This window comes from Rana temporaria, chromosome 9 (genome assembly GCF_905171775.1).
Source record: "Rana temporaria chromosome 9, aRanTem1.1, whole genome shotgun sequence".
Lineage (NCBI taxonomy): Eukaryota > Metazoa > Chordata > Amphibia > Anura > Ranidae > Rana > Rana temporaria.
This window is the reverse complement of record NC_053497.1, coordinates 37727006-37744891: the sequence shown is the minus strand read 5'-3', so window position 1 is coordinate 37744891 and position 17886 is coordinate 37727006. Positions and strand designations below refer to the sequence as shown.

The 17886-nt window shown below is 42.8% G+C and overlaps 1 protein-coding gene across 1 annotated transcript in view; it reads left to right on the top strand.

Annotated features, from left to right (window-relative positions):
* Positions 1-17436, top strand: part of LOC120913328 (cytochrome P450 2G1-like) — a 40396-nt gene extending 22960 nt beyond the window's left edge. The window contains exons 5-9 of the mRNA XM_040323199.1: positions 3710-3886; positions 6240-6375; positions 9364-9551; positions 13686-13827; positions 16391-17436. Of these exons, the coding sequence (XP_040179133.1) occupies positions 3710-3886; positions 6240-6375; positions 9364-9551; positions 13686-13827; positions 16391-16578 (831 nt within the window). The 3' untranslated portion in view covers positions 16579-17436. The remainder of the gene's footprint in view (positions 1-3709; positions 3887-6239; positions 6376-9363; positions 9552-13685; positions 13828-16390) is intronic.
* The last annotated feature ends 450 nt before the right edge of the window (positions 17437-17886 follow it).

Here is a 17886-nt window from a genome sequence, read left to right as displayed (position 1 = left end):
CACTAATGGAATCAAGCATTGTCTGGTTTAAACCAACATCTGTCTCAGAGTGTCAACACACCCTGGGTCCACACACCACCATATTCGTGTCTGATGTCATCAGCATGTTACTGGTACATGAACAGTAAACAGTGGAACATGGATTTCTCTGAAGAACCCTCATGGGATGGCATCAGTATTCCAGGAGGCTTCAGGCAGGGGGTTGACATAATTCTAGCTTAAAGTGGAGTTCCGACTGGGATTTTTTTTTAAACGTAAATAGCTACAAATACTGTAGCTGCTGACTTTTAATATATGGACACTTACCTGTCCAGGGAGCCTGCAATGTCCTCACCCGAAGCCGATCTTCGAATCGGCTCATAGGTGCTGCCGCCACCAATACTGGTAGTTCCCTACTGTGAATGGGCGAGTCGCGCTGCGCGTTATATGAATGGTCCCTGTTATCTTCTGGGACCTGTGTGTCTCCCAGAAGACAGCGGGGGGGGGGCAGAAGGGCCGGACATTGCGCAGTCAGCCGCAGAATGTGCAACGATCTATGCCCAGAAGTGGGAGCAAATACCTGGATTTGACATGTATCTGCTCCCCCCCACCCAAAAGGTGCCAAATGTGACACCGAAGGAAGTCATGCAGAGTTCCACCCATTTCTGGGTGGAGCTCCGCTTTAAGTAAGAAAGTACAGGACCCAGTCCTGCAGAAGAGCCACGTAACCCCCCCCCCCCCCAAAAAAAAAATTCTACCAGTTGTGTAATGGGAATAGAGTAATGGAGAGATATGGGGAAGGAGGAGGTGAAGGTTTGTTTGAAATCACCTCTTTGGAACAGTGTTGTAAGACTTGATGCTGAAATAATCAACCTGGATAATATTAATAAAACAGGCATACAACAAAGCAATCAACTGCTGAAATTATGGTAAAAAATAAATAAAAAAACTGAACTGTGGTTACCAAATTCTGGTGAATGATATAGTACAGGAAAAGGCTGTTCAAAATTCTCATTATCCACTTTCCTCAAAACGTATGTCTCTTTTTTGTCATGATTAAATAATTAGCTGATGTGAAAAAATATGTAATGTCGCGTACACACGGTCGTTTTTTGTGATAAAAAAAAAACTTCATTTTTTCTCATGAAAAAAAACGAAGTTTTTCAAACTTCATTTTAAAAAACTAAGTTGCCTACACACCATCGTTTTTTCAAAATGCTCTAGCAAAGCGCGGCGGCACTCTGTTCCATTCAAGCTTCATAACTTGCTTCTGAGCATGCGCGGGTTTAAAATTGTTGTTTTAAACGTTGTTTTAGCTACACCCGGTGATTTTTTATGACACAAAATACGACGTTTTGAAAAATGACATTGAAAATTGAAGCATGCTCGAATTATTTTTTTGGTCGTTTTTCAGAAGACATAAAACAACGTTTTCCCCACACACGGTCATTTTAAATGACGTTTTTAAAAATTTTGTTTTTTTTCATCACAAAAAACGACCGTGTGTACGCGGCATCAGTCTTTCATTCCCTATGAAAAAGTATGCAGATGACTTTTATAAATCTTTTTTTTTTCATTATAAATCATGTATGTACAACAATGGATATATTGTGGCTTATCAATCCTTACAATTATATCTCACCTATTAGAAAAAAAGGTGATGAAATACAGCAGTTCTGATTGGTCAGCACGGTCACATCCCAGCAATCACCAGTCAGAAGTGCTGTGATCTGTCCCAGCCTCTCTAGGGAAATAAGAGGAAGAACAGCATGGTTTTCAAACCCCAGGATCGTTGCACCGGGCTGTGTGGATGATGAAACTGTATCAGCTAAAGAGGTAAGTGCAGTGGGGACAGGAAAAGTTGGGAGGCTGTAGGGTGTTAGTTCACCTTTTTTTTCTGAAAAGGTGCATTATAACTTAAAATATGGCGACTGCATTGATTTTTTTTTTTTGGTCTTAGCAACTACACTCCTCTTCTGGTCTTTGCCAAGTTAACCCCTTTGTAGCAGTGTTGCTTCATACCCCACATGTGCTTCAGAGACCCAGGTTCTTTGGAATACTCCAGAACAGAATGCACCCCTTTGAATAAGTTCAGACAAGGCTCATACCCAGTGGTAACCTGTCCAGCCTCCCCCATATCCAAGCATCCGGCCCCCTAATCTAAATGCAATGCGCCAGATGCTCCAATAGGCTTCAAAAAGGGGTGGGCTCGGGGCGCAGAACACCTAGTTGTGTGACAATAGCGAATAAATGAATCTGCCTCCCAGCCAATCAGGAAGCAGGACTAATTTCCCAAATGTCCGAAAGGAGAAGCTAGCCTATTGGCCTTGGGAGGAGGAGGGAGGAGACACATAGCGAGGACATTATCGTGAAGCCGAGAAGGAAACGGGGGAAGCCAGTCGCACTTCGCTCGTAGGGAAGCACTGTCCAGGGAAAGTGTTGCGGGTGACCCGACCGGGCTGGCTGTGCGCTGTTTGCCACCCCCCCCAAGAAAATATACCACTGGCTGCTACTGCTTATAAAGGTTACAGTAATATAACTGAACATGATGCGGCATACCGTCCTTGATCCTAACTAAGGTAATGCCATGGCCCCGGCATACCTCCATGAGGTGATAGTCCATTATGGAATTATTCATAGCTCGGATGCTGTCCATAGTCCCTGGTTTCTTCAGTGCCACTCATGTGCCTGCAGGTGAGTCTACAAAACCTGTGTCTAAGTTCCTGTTCTACAGAGCTCGTGGATCTTAGCTGTCCCCTTATTTATATCACAGGTGGGCCCGCAAAAATCAAAAGCCCCTGAACTGAAAATGTTTAACTCTTTCCCCAGCATGGGTCGGCTACTGGACAACTAACTGCACACACATTTTCAACCTGCTTACAGAGTTAAATAAATGAAAATGTGATCATTGTGAGCAGCTTTGTCAGGCTTAAATGGTTTGTCTCAACCCCCTAACTGCCACTTTTGCTAGACAGCTTGGTATGTTAAAGAAAGACTTCCTATCCATATCAAAGTGTGGATGTAAAGGAAACAAAAAGCCTAAAAAAAGAAAATGAATGCAGCCACCACATCTTAGGCCGGGTACTAACGAGCAAACATGTACGGTGAAACCGGTCCGTCGGACCGTTTTCACCGTACATGCCTGCCAGAGGGCTTCTGTACTATGGTTGTACTAACCATCGTACAGAAGTCAGCGCGTAAACATTACGCGGGGCGTGTCCGCGTCGTCGCCGATGATGACGCGGCGATGACGCGGCGACGTGGGCGGGCCTGCCATTTAAAGGCTTCCACGCATGCGTTGAAGTCATTCGACGCATGCGAGGGACGGCGGGCGCTCGGACATGTACGGTAGGTCTGTACTGACGACCGTACATGTCCGAGCGGGCAGGATTCCAGCGGACGGTTTTAAAACACGTCCAGGAATATTTGTCTGCTGGGAAAAGGCCCGGCGGGCAAATGTTTGCTGGAATTCGGCCCGCTCGCGCCTACACATGACCGAACATGTATGCTGAAACTGGTCCGCGGATCAGTTTCAGCATACATGTTTGGTCGTGTGTACGGGGCCTAAGGATTGGTAAACTGAAATATAAAACATTTTTGTTTTTGGGTTTAATACGGCTTTAATTTTGATGAAAACTTTCAAAATGAAGCTGATAGCACCACAACCTGAGCTTTGTTTTTTGTCGAATTTGGAGGCTTGTAAAAAATACTTCTTTTGTGTATGATCCAGTTGCAGGAAATGCTCCCAGAAATCATGTACTACATTCCGGGACCTCATCAGAGAATAAACAGTCATCTGGATAAACTGAGGAATTTCATTTTAGAGAGAGTGAAGATAAACCAGGAGACGTTGGATCCCAACTTTCCTCGGGATTACATTGACTGTTTTCTTATCAAGCAGCAGCAAGTATGTGAATTAATTACAATAACATGCAATGAAATGATTATTGCAGGAACCTACAAACAACTCTAAATTCTTTAACCTCTCCCCGCCGATCTGCAGAATATATGTGGCCTCTCAGCTGGTGGTATCGCTGAGTGGCCACATATATGTGGCCCTATGTAAACACTTTACTGTGCTGAGCACAGAAACGACCATGTACCAGAAAGCTCCCGATGCATATTGTAAGCTTTCCGATCATGTGACTGTTGCGACTGCCAATCACAGGGGTCACATGATCAGAACGCCTCCCTGCATTTAGATTCACTTAAAGAGTCAAGAGGTGGCAGTGGGAAAGGGTTAACCTGACTGCTTCAAAGTAAGATCTGCCCATGCCCTCATACCCCAATGTAAGAAAGATTAATCACCAACTGAAGGCTCTTGAGAAACCGACAATTCCATGAGTGTCGGTCTCCAGAGTCCTCTGCTGTGCTCATTAGTTGATCCCACCAACCCTTTCATCACTAAGGCTGGGTTCACTTCACACTTGGCTGTATGCTTAGGGTTGTTGTCCTGTTGGAAGATGAAAATATCCCCAGAGCATGATGCTGCCACCACCATGTTTCACTGTAGGGATGGTATTGGCCAGGTGATAAGCACAGTGCCTGGATTCCTCCAGACATGGGGCTTGCCATTCAGGCTAAAGAGTTCAATCTTTGTTTCATCAGACCAGATAATTGTGTTTCTCATGGTCCTTCAGGTGCCTTTTGGAAAACTCCAGGTGGGCTGTCATGTGCCTTTTACTGGGGAGTGGCTTTTGTCTGGTCACTCTACAATACAGGCCTGATTTGTGGAATACTGCAGAGATGGTTGTTCTTCTGGAAGGTTCTCTGACGGAGTAACCATCAAGTTCTTAGTCACCTATCTGACCAAGGTCCTTCTCCCCCAAACACTCAGCCTATCCTGCCTCCTCGTACCAACTGGACTTTTACTTTCTAAATCAGCTGTTACCTCACAGTTAAGACCTTTTGTTTCACTTGGCCTTCTCTTTTAGGTTGTTAGCTCTAAAGCCCCTTACACACGATCGGAATTTCCGATGGAAAAAGTCAGACGGACTTTTTCCATCGGAAATTCCGATTGTGTGCATGCCCCATCGGAGTTATTCCATCAGAAATTCTGATGAATTCTATCGGAGTTTACATAGAGAACATGTTCTATTTTACTCCGATGAAATTCTGTCAGAATTCCGATGTGAATTTGGTCGGACAAAGTTCAGATCGCGTGTACAGGGCATTATTATCAGGGCCCTCTAATTCCTCTTGTAGTAAATTGTATTGTAACTGTACTGTCTGCCTTCATTTTATAAAGCGCTGCACAAACTGATGGCACTATATAACTCGTGCATTATAATAATAATAATAATAATAATTATGACTGTGTTTGGTGGGCATTAGAATTAAGTACTTTGGGCCAGATTCACAGACAATTACGTTACGCTGCGGCGGCGTAACGTATCCCATTTACATTACACCGCCGCAAGTTTACAGCGTAAGTGCCTGATTCACAAAGCTCTTACCTGTAAACTTGCGGCGGTGTAACGTAAATCCGCTCGGCGCAAGCCCGCCTAATTCAAATGGGGCGGGCACCATTTAAATTAGGCGCGTTCCCGCGCCGAACGTACTGCGCATGCTCCGTCCGTCAAATTACCCGACGTGCATTGCGCTAAATGACGTCGCAAGGACGTCATTGGTTTCGTTAACGTAAATGGCATCCAGCGCCATTCACGGACGACTTACGCAAACTACGTGAATTTTAAAATTTCGACGCGGGAACGACGGCCATACTTAACATTGGCTAGGCCACCTAGAGGGCAGCCTTATTTTTACACGCCGTATCTCGACGGAAACTACGTAAATTTAGAGCGACGGGTAAAGCGTACGTTTGTGAATCGCCGTAACTAGTCATTTGCTAATTCTACGCCTAGAATTGCATCCTAAGATCCAACGGTGTTAGTCAATTACACCTGTCGGATCTTAGGGTTATCTATGCGTAACTGATTCTATGAATCAGCCGCATAGATACGACGGGCGGATCACAGAGATACGACGGCGTATCAGGAGATACGCCGTCATATCTCTTTTGTGAATCTGGCCCTTTATTCTTTGTAGGGGAATATTGTATTACACACATTGATTTATCATCTATTTTTCTACTCATACACATATTTTTCCGCTTCTACACTAAGCACGCTTTTGCGATCACCACCCAATGAAGTTTCTCCTCTTCCTTTACAATTCCAAGTCACTTTCTTCTGTACATAGAGAAATCTTGAGTTCCTTTTTACTAATATTATTATTATCATAACATTTATTATTTTTAGGAAAATGGCAATACACACTTTGACACAAGAAACATGATACTGACAATACTGAACTTGTTCTTTGCTGGAACTGAAACAGTCAGTAGCACCCTGCGACATGGATTCCTCATACTTATGAGATATCCTGAGATACAAGGTAACTACTGGGGAGTACTAAGCAGTAAAAGACTCATTAAAAGAAAAAGGGGGTGCCCTTGTTTATTAAAAAAAAATATATATTTTAGTTCTCAACCATCTAAATTAGTTGGAGCAAGACAGATGACTCCTAACATAAAGGGTTTGTAAACCCTCCTTTTTATTTAATTTTAAAAATAACAAACATGTCATACCTCCACTGTGCAGTTTGTTTTGCACAGAGTGGCCCCAATTGTCCTCTTCTGGGGTCCCCTGGTGGCACTGGTAGCTCCTCCCCGCATTGGGTGTCCACCTCGGAGAAGCGTTCTCCTTGGTGGACCCCCGTGCAGGCGTGCTCCCCAGTCCTGCTTCTGCGTGTATTCACACAGATAGCGGGACTCGGCCCTACCCCCCAGTGCCCGCATCATTGAATCTGATTGACAGCAGCGGGAGCCAATGGCTGCGCTGCTATTATTCAATCAAAAGCCGGGACCCCGTGCAGAGAGGGAGAGCGCGCCTCTGCTGAGAGAATGAAGGAGCTCAGGTAAGTAAAACAGGGGGGTCTGGGGGGCCGGTCACTGCCAGAAGTTTTTTCACCTTAACACGAAGGTTTACAACCCCTTTAAAGAAGAAGTAAACCCTGGTGGGTTTTCCTTCCTTTCTTCGTCCCTGCAAGTAAAGGCATAATGTGCTAGTATGCTAGTATGCATCACATACTAGCACATTATCTGACATTTACCTGCAAACAAAGTCTGCGTTATCCCTGCTACAGGCCGCATCTATATTCGCCCATTTTCCTTTCGGGGCTGCAGACTCTGTGATTGTCCAGAGCCGTGTGACGTCACTCCCACGTATGAACACACGATAAGTCTCTGCTCCCTTGAGAGAATCGGGATCTGTGTGTTTACACACACAGATCCCAGTTCTTGCTCTGTCACAAGCGATTGCAGGTGGCCGGCAGTCATCGTGCCTGTGGACGAGCCCCTAGCGACCAAAAAGCGAGTCGGCGTAACATAACGTTGTTTCTCCCAGCCATGCCATTCTGCCACTGTAAAACTTTACAGCAGCTGGTCGGCAAGTGGTTAAAGGAGTTGTAAAGGCAGAAGGTTTTTTATCTTAAAGTGGAATTCCACCCAAAAATTTAACTTACGCTTTTTGGAATCCCCCCCCCCTCCTTGTCACATTTGGCACCTTTCAGGAGGAGGAGGAGGGAGCAGATACCTGTGTAATTCAGGTATTTGCTCCATAGATCACTGCAGTAATCTACGCCACATCCGGTGCCTTTTGGGAGACACAAAGGGCCCAGAAGACAGCAGGGATTAGTGGGATTGCGCAGTGCGACTCGCGCATGAGCAGTAGGGAACCAGGAAGTGAAGCCGAAATGCTTCACTTCCTGATTCCCTTACCAAAGATGGTGGCGGCAACACCCGAGAGCCGAGGGAGAGATCGGCTTCGGGTGCCAACATTGCGGGCACCCAGGACAGGTAAGTGTCCTAATATTAAAAGTCAGCAGCTGCAGTATTTGTAGCTGCTGACTTTAAAAAAAAAAAAACAGCGGAACTCTGCTTTAATGTATTCTATGCATTAAGATAAAAAACCTTCTGTGTGTAGTAGCCTCCCCAGCCCCCCTAATTACTTACCTGAGCCCCCTCTCTCTCCAGCGATGTCCATGAGTGTCTTATCTTAGCAATCCGGGACTCTCCTTCTGATTAGCTGAGATACAGCAGTGGTGCAATTGACTCAGTTAGCCAATCAGAAGAGAGAGGGAGCCGTGCAGGGGCTCCGTGTCTGAATGGACACACGGAGCTGTGACTTGGCTCGGGTGCCCCCATAGCGAGCTGCTTGCTGTGGGGGGCACTTGATGGGAGGGAGGGGCCAGGAGCAGCAATGAGGAACCCAAGAAGAGGGGGATTTGGGCTGCTCTGTTCAAAACCAACTCCACAGAGGAGGTAAGTATAACATGTTTGTTATTTAACCGTTTCAGCCCCAGAAGATTCCCCCCCGCCCCCCTCCTGACAAGAGCACTTTTTTACAATTTGGCACAGAGTTGCTTTAACTGATAATTGCACGGTCATGCGACATTGCACCCAAACAAAATTTGCGTCCTTTTTTCCCCCCACAAATAGAGCTTTATTTTGGTGGTATTTGATCACCTCTGCAGTTTTTATTTTTTGCGCTATAAACAAAGGAAGAGCGGCAATTTAAAAAAAAAAACAACAATTTTATACAGCGATTAATGCTATAAAACTGCACTGATTACTGTGTAAATGTGACTGACAGAGAAGGGGGTTAACACTAGGGGGCGCTGAAGGGGTTAAATATGTTGCCTAGGGAGTGATCCTAACTGTAGGGGGAGGGGACTCACAAGGGGAGGAGACCGATCTGTGTTCCTCTGTGCTGGGAACACACAAATCGGTCTCCTCACCTCTGACAAGACCCGGATCTGTGTGTTTACACACACAGATCCATGGTCCTGACGTGATTGCAGGCAATTGCGGGTGCCCGGCGGACATCGTGGCTGCCAGGCACGTGCACCGGGTCCAGAGCAATGCTGCAGGCATGCTCGCACATCCTAGATGGCCGGGAAGCCCAGGACGTCATCCACCCAGGATAGGAGATCCCATCTGTGGACGCCATTTGACTATGGGCGGAAACTGAAGTGGTTAAAGAAAAAAAAAAAAAACTTTACAATCACTTTAATGCTTTGTGTTATTGTACTCTTAAGGGTCTCTTCATAAAACATGTGCTGTGCAAATTTCTCAGCATCCACAAAGCTATAGAAAATAACACCCATAATGTGTCTAATGTGTCTGATTGAGGTAGTTTAGTGCATTATAGCACTAGAAAGAACTGACAATCATAGGAAATAAACATATTAGACGTATTATGGGAATTATGTGTTTTGGCAATGCAGATGCTGTGCCATTTGCACAACAATGTTTTGCATAAATAAACCTCTAAGATTGCTAAAGTATTGTTTTTGTTTTATATTTATATTAATATTTCCCAGACAAAGTTCTTGAGGAAATAGATCGGGTTATTGGACAAAATCGCATCCCGAACATTGAAGACCGGAGCAAAATGCCGTATACAGATGCTGTAATCTACGAGATCCAGAGATTCTGTGATATTCTTCCGGTTAATGTTGCACACTTAGTGACAAGAGATACCAACTTTAAGGGATATAACATTCCTAAGGTAGGGGTTTGTTCTCTGTGAAAATATTTTTTGTAAAACTTTTCTCTTTAATGTAGTGAATGCCATTTGTTTTTGCATGTTCAAATCATTTACATTGTTTTGAGTCCAAACACTTTCACCCCCTTCCAGTTCAGGCCAATTTGCAGCTTTCAGCACTGTCACATTTTAAATGGAAATTGCTCGGTCATGCAACACTATACCCACATACTGGGCCAGATTCAGATAGAGATACGACGACGTATCTCCTGATACACCATTGTATCTCTTAGTTCCGTCGGTCGGATCTATGCAGCTGATTCATAGAATCAGGTTCCGCATAGATCTCCCTAAGATCCGACAGGTGTAAGTGACTTACACCGTCGGATCTTAGGCTGCAAATCAAGGCCGGCAGCTAGGTGGCGCTTCCCTTTATTTACGCGGCAAATATGCAAATGAGGATTTCCGTTGATTCAGAAACGAACGACCGCCCGGCGCATTTTTTTACGTTTGCGTAAGTCGATTCAGAAAAGAGCTGGACATAAGTTACGCTCACGTCGAAACCAATGACGTCCTTGCGACGTCATTTGGAGCAATGCACGCTGGGAAAATTCGCAGACGGCGCATGCGCTGTTCGATCGGCGCTGGGACGCGCCTGATTTAAATTGTACACGCCCCCTAGCCACAGAATTTTAATTCTGCCGGGGGATTTAAGATACGCCGCCGCTAGTTTAGAGGTAAGTGCTTTCTGAATTAAGCACTTGCCTCAAAAACTTGCGGCGGCGGATCGTAAATCAGATAGGTTAGCGGATCTTTAGATCCGCGGAACCTATCTGAATCTAGCCCTATATCTTTATCTTTTTTTTTGTACAGGTAGATTTTACCACCACTGGGTTTTTAGTTTTATTTTTTTAACTGAATACATTTTAAAATACTGAAAATTTTGAATAAAAAAACAGTTTTTGTTATAAAAGTTTGCAAATAAATAACCTTTCTTTATAAAATTAGACCAAATGTATTCTGCTAAATGTTTGGGGTAAGTTTAACCCAAAACAGTGCATATTATTTAGTCTGTGTTAAAGGTTTAGACTATAGAGCCTACGTGCTATAGTATGATATATACTTGAAAATTGATCAATCCTAATGTACTGACAGCCTATCTCATTTTTTGCTTCTCTAAAAAGACAGGACAGTACAAATACCCCCTAAACTAACCTCTTTGGAGAGTAGACAGTGTAAGGTATTTAATAAGAGGCATGGTGAGTTTTGTGAATTTGTAAAAAATTTTGCTACAGTTTCTTGAAAAATTAGGAAACTAAACATATATATATTTTTAAATGGGCATACTTACAACTTACACCCCAAAACACATTCTTCTATGGCTATACTACACGTGTGAGACTTTTTCATAACCTAGATGCATACAGTGGGGGTCGAAAGTTTGGGCACCCCAGGTAAAAAATTGTATTAATGTGCATAACGAAGCCAAGGAAAGATGGAAAAATCTCCAAAAGGCATCAAATTACAGATTAGACATTCTTATAATATGTCAAAAAAAGTTAGATTTTATTTCCATCATTTACACTTTCAAAATTACAGAAAAAAAATGGCATCTGCAAAAGTTTGGGCACCCTGCAGAGTTAATATCTTGTACTGCCCCCTTTGGTAAGTATCACAGCTTGTAAACGCTTTTTGTAGCCAGCCAAGAGTCTTTCAATTCTTGTTTGAGGTATCTTTGCCCATTCTTCCTTACAAAAGTCTTCCAGTTCTTTGAGATTTCTGGGCTGTCTGTCACGCACTGCTCTTTTAAGGTCTATCCATAGATTTTCAATTATGTTGAGGTCAGGAGATTGTGAAGGCCATGGCAAAACCTTCAGTTTACGCCTCTTGATGTAATCCCCCATGGATTTTGAGGTGTGTTTAGGATCATTGCCCATTTGTAGAAGCCATCCTCTCTTTAACTTTAGGTTTTTCACAGATGGCATCAAGTTACATCCAAAATTTGCTGAAATGTTATTGAATCCTATTTTCCTTCAACTCGTGAAATGTTCCCTGTGCCATTGGCTGCAATTCAACCCCAAAACATGATTGATCCATCCCCATGCTTAACAGTTGGACAGAGGTTCTTTTCATAAAATTCTGTGCCCTTTCTTCTCCAAACGTACCTTTGCTCATTCCGGCCAAAAAGTTCTATTTTAACCTCATCGGTCCACAGAACTTGTTTCCAAAATGCATCAGGCTTGTCTATATGTTCATTTGCAAAGTTCAAACGCTGATTTTTCTGGTGAGGACGTAGAAGAGGTTTTCTTCTGATGACTCTTCCATGAAGACCATATTTGTACAAGTATCTCTTTATAGTGGGATAGTGTACTACAACTCCAGTGTCTGCCAGATCTTTCTGGAGGGATCGTGCAGTCAAACGTGTTTTTTTTTTCACACAATCCTGCAAGCTGTTCTGTCTGATATTTTTCTTGGTCTTCCAGATCTTGCTTTAACTTCCACTGTTCCTGATGACTGCCATTTCTTAATTACATTCCGAACAGAGGATATTGACATCTGAAAACACTTTGCTATCTACTTATAGCCTTCTCCAGCTTTGTGAGCGTCACCTATTTTCAGTTTCAGTTTTCTAGACAACTGCTTAGAAGAACCCATGGTGCTGATTGTTGGGGCAAGGTCAGATGAGTCTGGGCATTAAAAACTTTGAGATTGACATCACCTGGTCTTCCCAGACGATGATTGAGAACAATACATGACACTGGCAGGTCTCAGCTTTGCAAAGGGGGCAGTGCATGCTATAAATTCTGCAGGGTGCCCAAACTTTTGCAGACGCCATTTTTTTGTTTTCTGTAATTTTGAAAGTGTAAATGATGGGAAAACTTTGACATATTATAAGAATGTCTAATCTGTAATTTGATGCCTTTTGGAGATTTTTTCATCATTCCTTGGCTTCGTTATGCACATTAATACAAATTTTTACCTGGGGTGCCCAAACTTTCGATCCCCACTGTAGAGGGGCCAAAAATCCTATCACATTTTTGGAGGCCCTGGAGCACCAGGACAGTAGAAACTTCCACAAAATTACCCCGGTTTTTAAAGCAAACACTCCAAGGTATTTTATGAAAGGCATAGTGATTTATTTGAACATTTTATATTCTGCCATAAGTATTTGAAAACTGTGGAGAAATTTTTTTTTTTTTGTTTTTACACAAAGCTGTCAATTGATAATATATTTCTAACAAAGAGCATAGACATACTTAGAAATACACCACAAAACTCCTCCCAAGTGAGGTAATACTACAAGTGTGAGACTTTTTTTCTACAGCCTAGCCACAGAGGGGCCTGCTCATTAGAGCTTACAATCTAGAAGGGAGGGTCAAGTGGAACAAAGGGAAGATAGCTGTGGGGGATAATCAGATGGACTCAAATGAAAGTACAGTTGTTAGGTGTGGGAAGGGTAGGCTTCTCTGAAGAGGAGGGTTTTCAGGGATCCTCTAAAAGCTGCATATATATATATATATATATATATATATATATATATATACACATATATACACATACAGTTGTGCTCATAAGTTTACAGAATTTATGATTTCTTGGCCATTTTTCAGAGAATGTGAATGATAACACAACTTTTCTTACACTCATGGTGAGAGCCGGTTCACACTGGGGCGACCTGGGATCCGACTTCAAGTCGCCCCAAGTTGCCCCAAGTCGCGCGGTCGAGAAAATGAATGGAAGTGAATGGGAGCCGTCTTAATGTACACTACTGAAGTCACTCCGACTTCAGAAAAGGTTCCTGTACTACTTCAATCCGACTTCTAGGCGACTTTTAGGCAACTTGTACCCATTGATTTCAATGGAAGTCGCCTCAGAAGTCGGATCACTGTCTTAACTGAAGCAACAATACAGGAAGATAACATACATTTCTCAGGCAAACCCTCCCTTCCCCCTCCCTCCCACAGAGCTGATTGTTGTTTGGCCACTGGAGATGCCTTGACGTACAGGTAAGCAGTTAAGGGTGTGTGTAAATATTTGAGTATCAGTTGAGTATTGTTTTACTTCTTCCTAACCATATTGCATACAAGCCATTAGTTGTCCGAATATTATGTTATGTTATGAAATTTAAGCCATAAGGTCACTTTTGTATGTCTTTAGGGTACAGATGTCTATCCATTACTATGTTCTGTTCATCAAGACCCCAAGAAGTTTGCTACTCCCAATAAGTTCAACCCCCAACATTTCTTGGACAGCAATGGCTGCTTTAAGAAGAATGAAGGATTTATGCCATTCTCTGCAGGTACATTAAAATTTTAAAGAGACACCACGTTCTTAGGTTAAAATGTAACTACTGTATACTCAACATGAGAGCGGTCCTGTGTTTGTCATTTATACTGTATTGATGACCATTTGTGAAGATCCTGATTGACGCAATGGCTGATTTAAGAAGAAGAACATCTTTATGCCATTCACTGCAGGTACGTTTACATTTAAATCAGAACCCGCATTCTTAGGTCATAGTGCAACTATACTTACAGTAAGAGAAATAAGAGGGTGCTGCTTTTTGGTATCCTTCTTGATGACCTTTTGTTCCTGACGTACCTGCTTGATGCAAAGACTGCTTTAGAATGAAGTAAGCCTTCATACTGTTCTCTGCAGGCACATATACATTTTAAACAGACACCACATTCTTAGGTTAAAGTTCAACTATACTCAAAATGAGAGGGGTCCTGTTTTTGGTATCCTTAATGAACCTATTTTTGTGAAGTACCTGATCAATGCATTGACTGCATTTAGAAGAATGAAGCCTTTAAATGAGAGGGGCTCTGATTTTTGGTATACTTCTTGATGACTCTTTGTAAAGTACCCAAAAGACTCAATGACTGATTTATAAAGAAGGAAGCGATCTATGCTATTCTCTGCAGGTACATTTACATTTTACTCAGACACTATGGCCCGGATCCACATACATCGGCGCATATTTATGCCGGCGTAGCGTATCTAACATACGCTACACCGACGTAGCGCAGAGAGGCAAACACTGGATTCACAAAGTCAGTGCTGCCAAATCTGCGCTGGGTTTCCTCGGCGTAAGCCATCGTAAGTGGAAGTGGGCGTGAGCCATGCTAATGAGGCGTGACCCCATGCAAATGAGGGGCCAAGCGTCATAGAAGTACTTAAAACTAGCGGCGCATGCGCCGTCCCATGGACGTATCCCAGTGCGCATGCTCAGAATCACATCGAAACTACTCCCTAAGATACGACGGATCACTGCCTATGACGTGAACGTAACCTACGCCCAGCCCTATTCACGTACTACGTAAACGACGTAAAATACGACAGCTGTGTTCCCTGGTCCATACGTTTGCATGAGTTGCGCCTCATATATGGGGAATAACTTTACGCCGGGCGTACGACTTACGTAAACCGCGTATATTATGCGCCGGGCGCATGTACGTTCGTTAATCGACGTATCTCCCTCATTAGCATATGTGAATAGGAAATCAATGGGAGCGCCACTTGCGGCCAGCGTAAATATGCACCCAAGATACGCCGGCGTAGGAAAGTTACGTCGGTCGGATGAAGCCTATTTTCAGGCGTATCTTGGTTTCAGAGTCCAGCGCTTAGATACGAGGCGCATATTTACACTTACGCGGCGTATCTCGAGATACGTCGGCGTAAGTGCTTTGTGAATCCGGGCCTACATTCTTAGGTTAAAGGTCAACTATATTCAAAATGAAAGGAGTCCTATTTTTCGTACCCATTTGACATTCAATAAACTGCAATATGTAACTTTTTTTTCTACTGTCAAGAAATTGACATTTGGACTCACTGAGAGAATTTACACTTTTTTGTTTTATTAATTTTGGCCCAGATTCACAGAGAGCAGGGCGCACATTACGCCGCCGTAGAGCAAACACTGTATGCTACACCAACGCAGCGCAGAGAGGCAAGCATTGCATTCAGCAAGCCAGTGCTACCAACGCTGCACCAGCGTGGCGTGGGTTTCGAAGGCGCACGTCGGCGTAGGTGGAAGTGAGCATGAACCAATGCAAATGAGGCATGACCCAATGCAAATGATGGCAAGCGCCAGACAGGTACATATCACAAACTGCGCATGCGCCGTGACGTGGACGCAAGCACAGCACCCCATGCGCCTGCTCACAACCACGCCGGCAAAACTACCTAAGCTATGTCGGATCACTGCATATGCTGTGAACATAACGTACGCCCAGCTAGACACACGTCCAACGCACAATACGCCGGCTTGTGTTCCCTGGTGCAGACCTGTGCATGTCTGTTGCCGGGTTGCCCCTCTTTTATGGGGAATAACTTTGTGCCGGATGTACAACTTACGTGCATCTCATGTAGCATGCGCCGGGCACACGCACGTTCGTGAATCACCGTATTGCCCTCATTTGCATGTTTGAATGGCTAATCAATGGGAGCGGCACCATGCGCCCAGCCTCAATATGCGCCCACCCAATGCCGGCGTGTGCAAGCTACGTCGGCGGCATGTAGCCTGTTTTTAGGCACATATTTGTTTGTGGGTCTGGCGCACACATACGCCGGCGCACATTTGCACTTACGTCGGCGTAACGTGTTATACGTCGGCGTAAGTGCTTTGTGAATCTGGGCCTTTGTTTTTTGTTAAGTTCAACACGGATTATTTATATTTGAATTTTGTGATAATATCCCACGGCAAAAGTGCAACTTGTCTTATTTTGTGTTTCCCAAGCTCAGTCTCTGTTCATATTTGCAATATGTAATTATGTTTTTTTTTTGTACTGTACTAAAAAATGAACCTTTGGAGTTTATTCATGTAGTGCAAAATGTAACTGCCTTTTTTTTTTTTTTTTTAGGAAAGAGAATTTGTGTTGGAGAAGCTCTGGCCCGTATGGAGCTGTTTCTTTTCTTAACAACTACCCTGCAGAACTTCAAACTGACATCCAAGACTAAATTCACAGACGAAGACATCGAACCCAGAATGACAGGATTTGCCAATGTCCCCAGATTTTATGAAATGTCTTTCATCCCTCGAGTTTTGTAGAATGTTGCCTACCTCAGGGAACACACCTACCTTTTCTACAAGCAGAAAGAAAGGGGTGAATGGCAAATGTATGCTTGTGCCACATCCAGTATATATGAGAAAAGAAAAAAGGGGTTCCCCGTTGGTGGACTTTGAAGGCACTGATAGTATTCCAAATATACAAGATATTGAGAGTAAAAAAAATGTTTTTATTCACAATTATACATATTTATCCAAAAAATTAAATATTGAATCAAAATATACAGTTCCAATGATTGTCACCATATAAGTAAATACATGAAAAACCTTCTTTACACTCGACGCGTTTCAGAGTATCCTTCTTCAGGGGTATGGAGAGAAGGACAATTAGTTCATCTAAGCATAAAAATACAAAAAGTTAATTACATGCATTTAGAACATTATTATTAAATATATACAAACAGTTTTCTTTATATGTGATGTATATACATGTAATCATTCACTTACGTATTATAAATGTAGAAGGATGATGAATATTTCATTGGATACGATTTTTTAAAAGAATTGAAAATGTAAACAGCACGCTGGGTTCAATCAATGCGGTTGCCAGTCAAGCAAGAAATGGGTATCAAAATATACAATTAATGCAAGTTTGAAAGGGACATTTATAAGGAACAGGTGTTCATCCCATTAGAGAGAAATTATTCCAAAGATCGAGAAGCCGGTGGATCAACCAGAAGAGATATACTGGGACTGGGATGGAGGTCCCTAAAAATGTAAGATAATTAATACAAATAATTGATTGTACCCCAATAGGGCTAAATGGTATATATTATGTAGAAAGAGTAACGATTTGCTACAATAACAGTTTATATGTTAATAAAGGATAATGAAAGGTTATATATGTACCTGATTAAATGAGATCCGCAACAGACCTAATAATGTCCACTGTCAAACAGTACACTGTATTACTACAGGGAGAGAAAAAAATATGACATTACTATAGGGATTAATCTAGCCTTAATGTTAACCTCTAATTTTTTAAGTATTTGTAGAACTATTTAAATTAATATTATATGAAAAAAGGAAGGGGGATGGGGGCTAGATCAAATATATACACTATATCATTATCCTATTAAATAATGCTGATTTACTCGCAAAATATGTCTGTATATTCATAATAAGTCAAATAGCATCATTGGGTTAAATTATGTTAAGGAACAAAGAATATATATCAATTAGGGATGAGCCGAACACCCCCCCCTTTCGGTTCACACCAGAACCTTCAAACGGACCGAAAGGTTCGCAAACATTTAGAACCCCAATGGGACTCGAACGTTCGAATTCAAA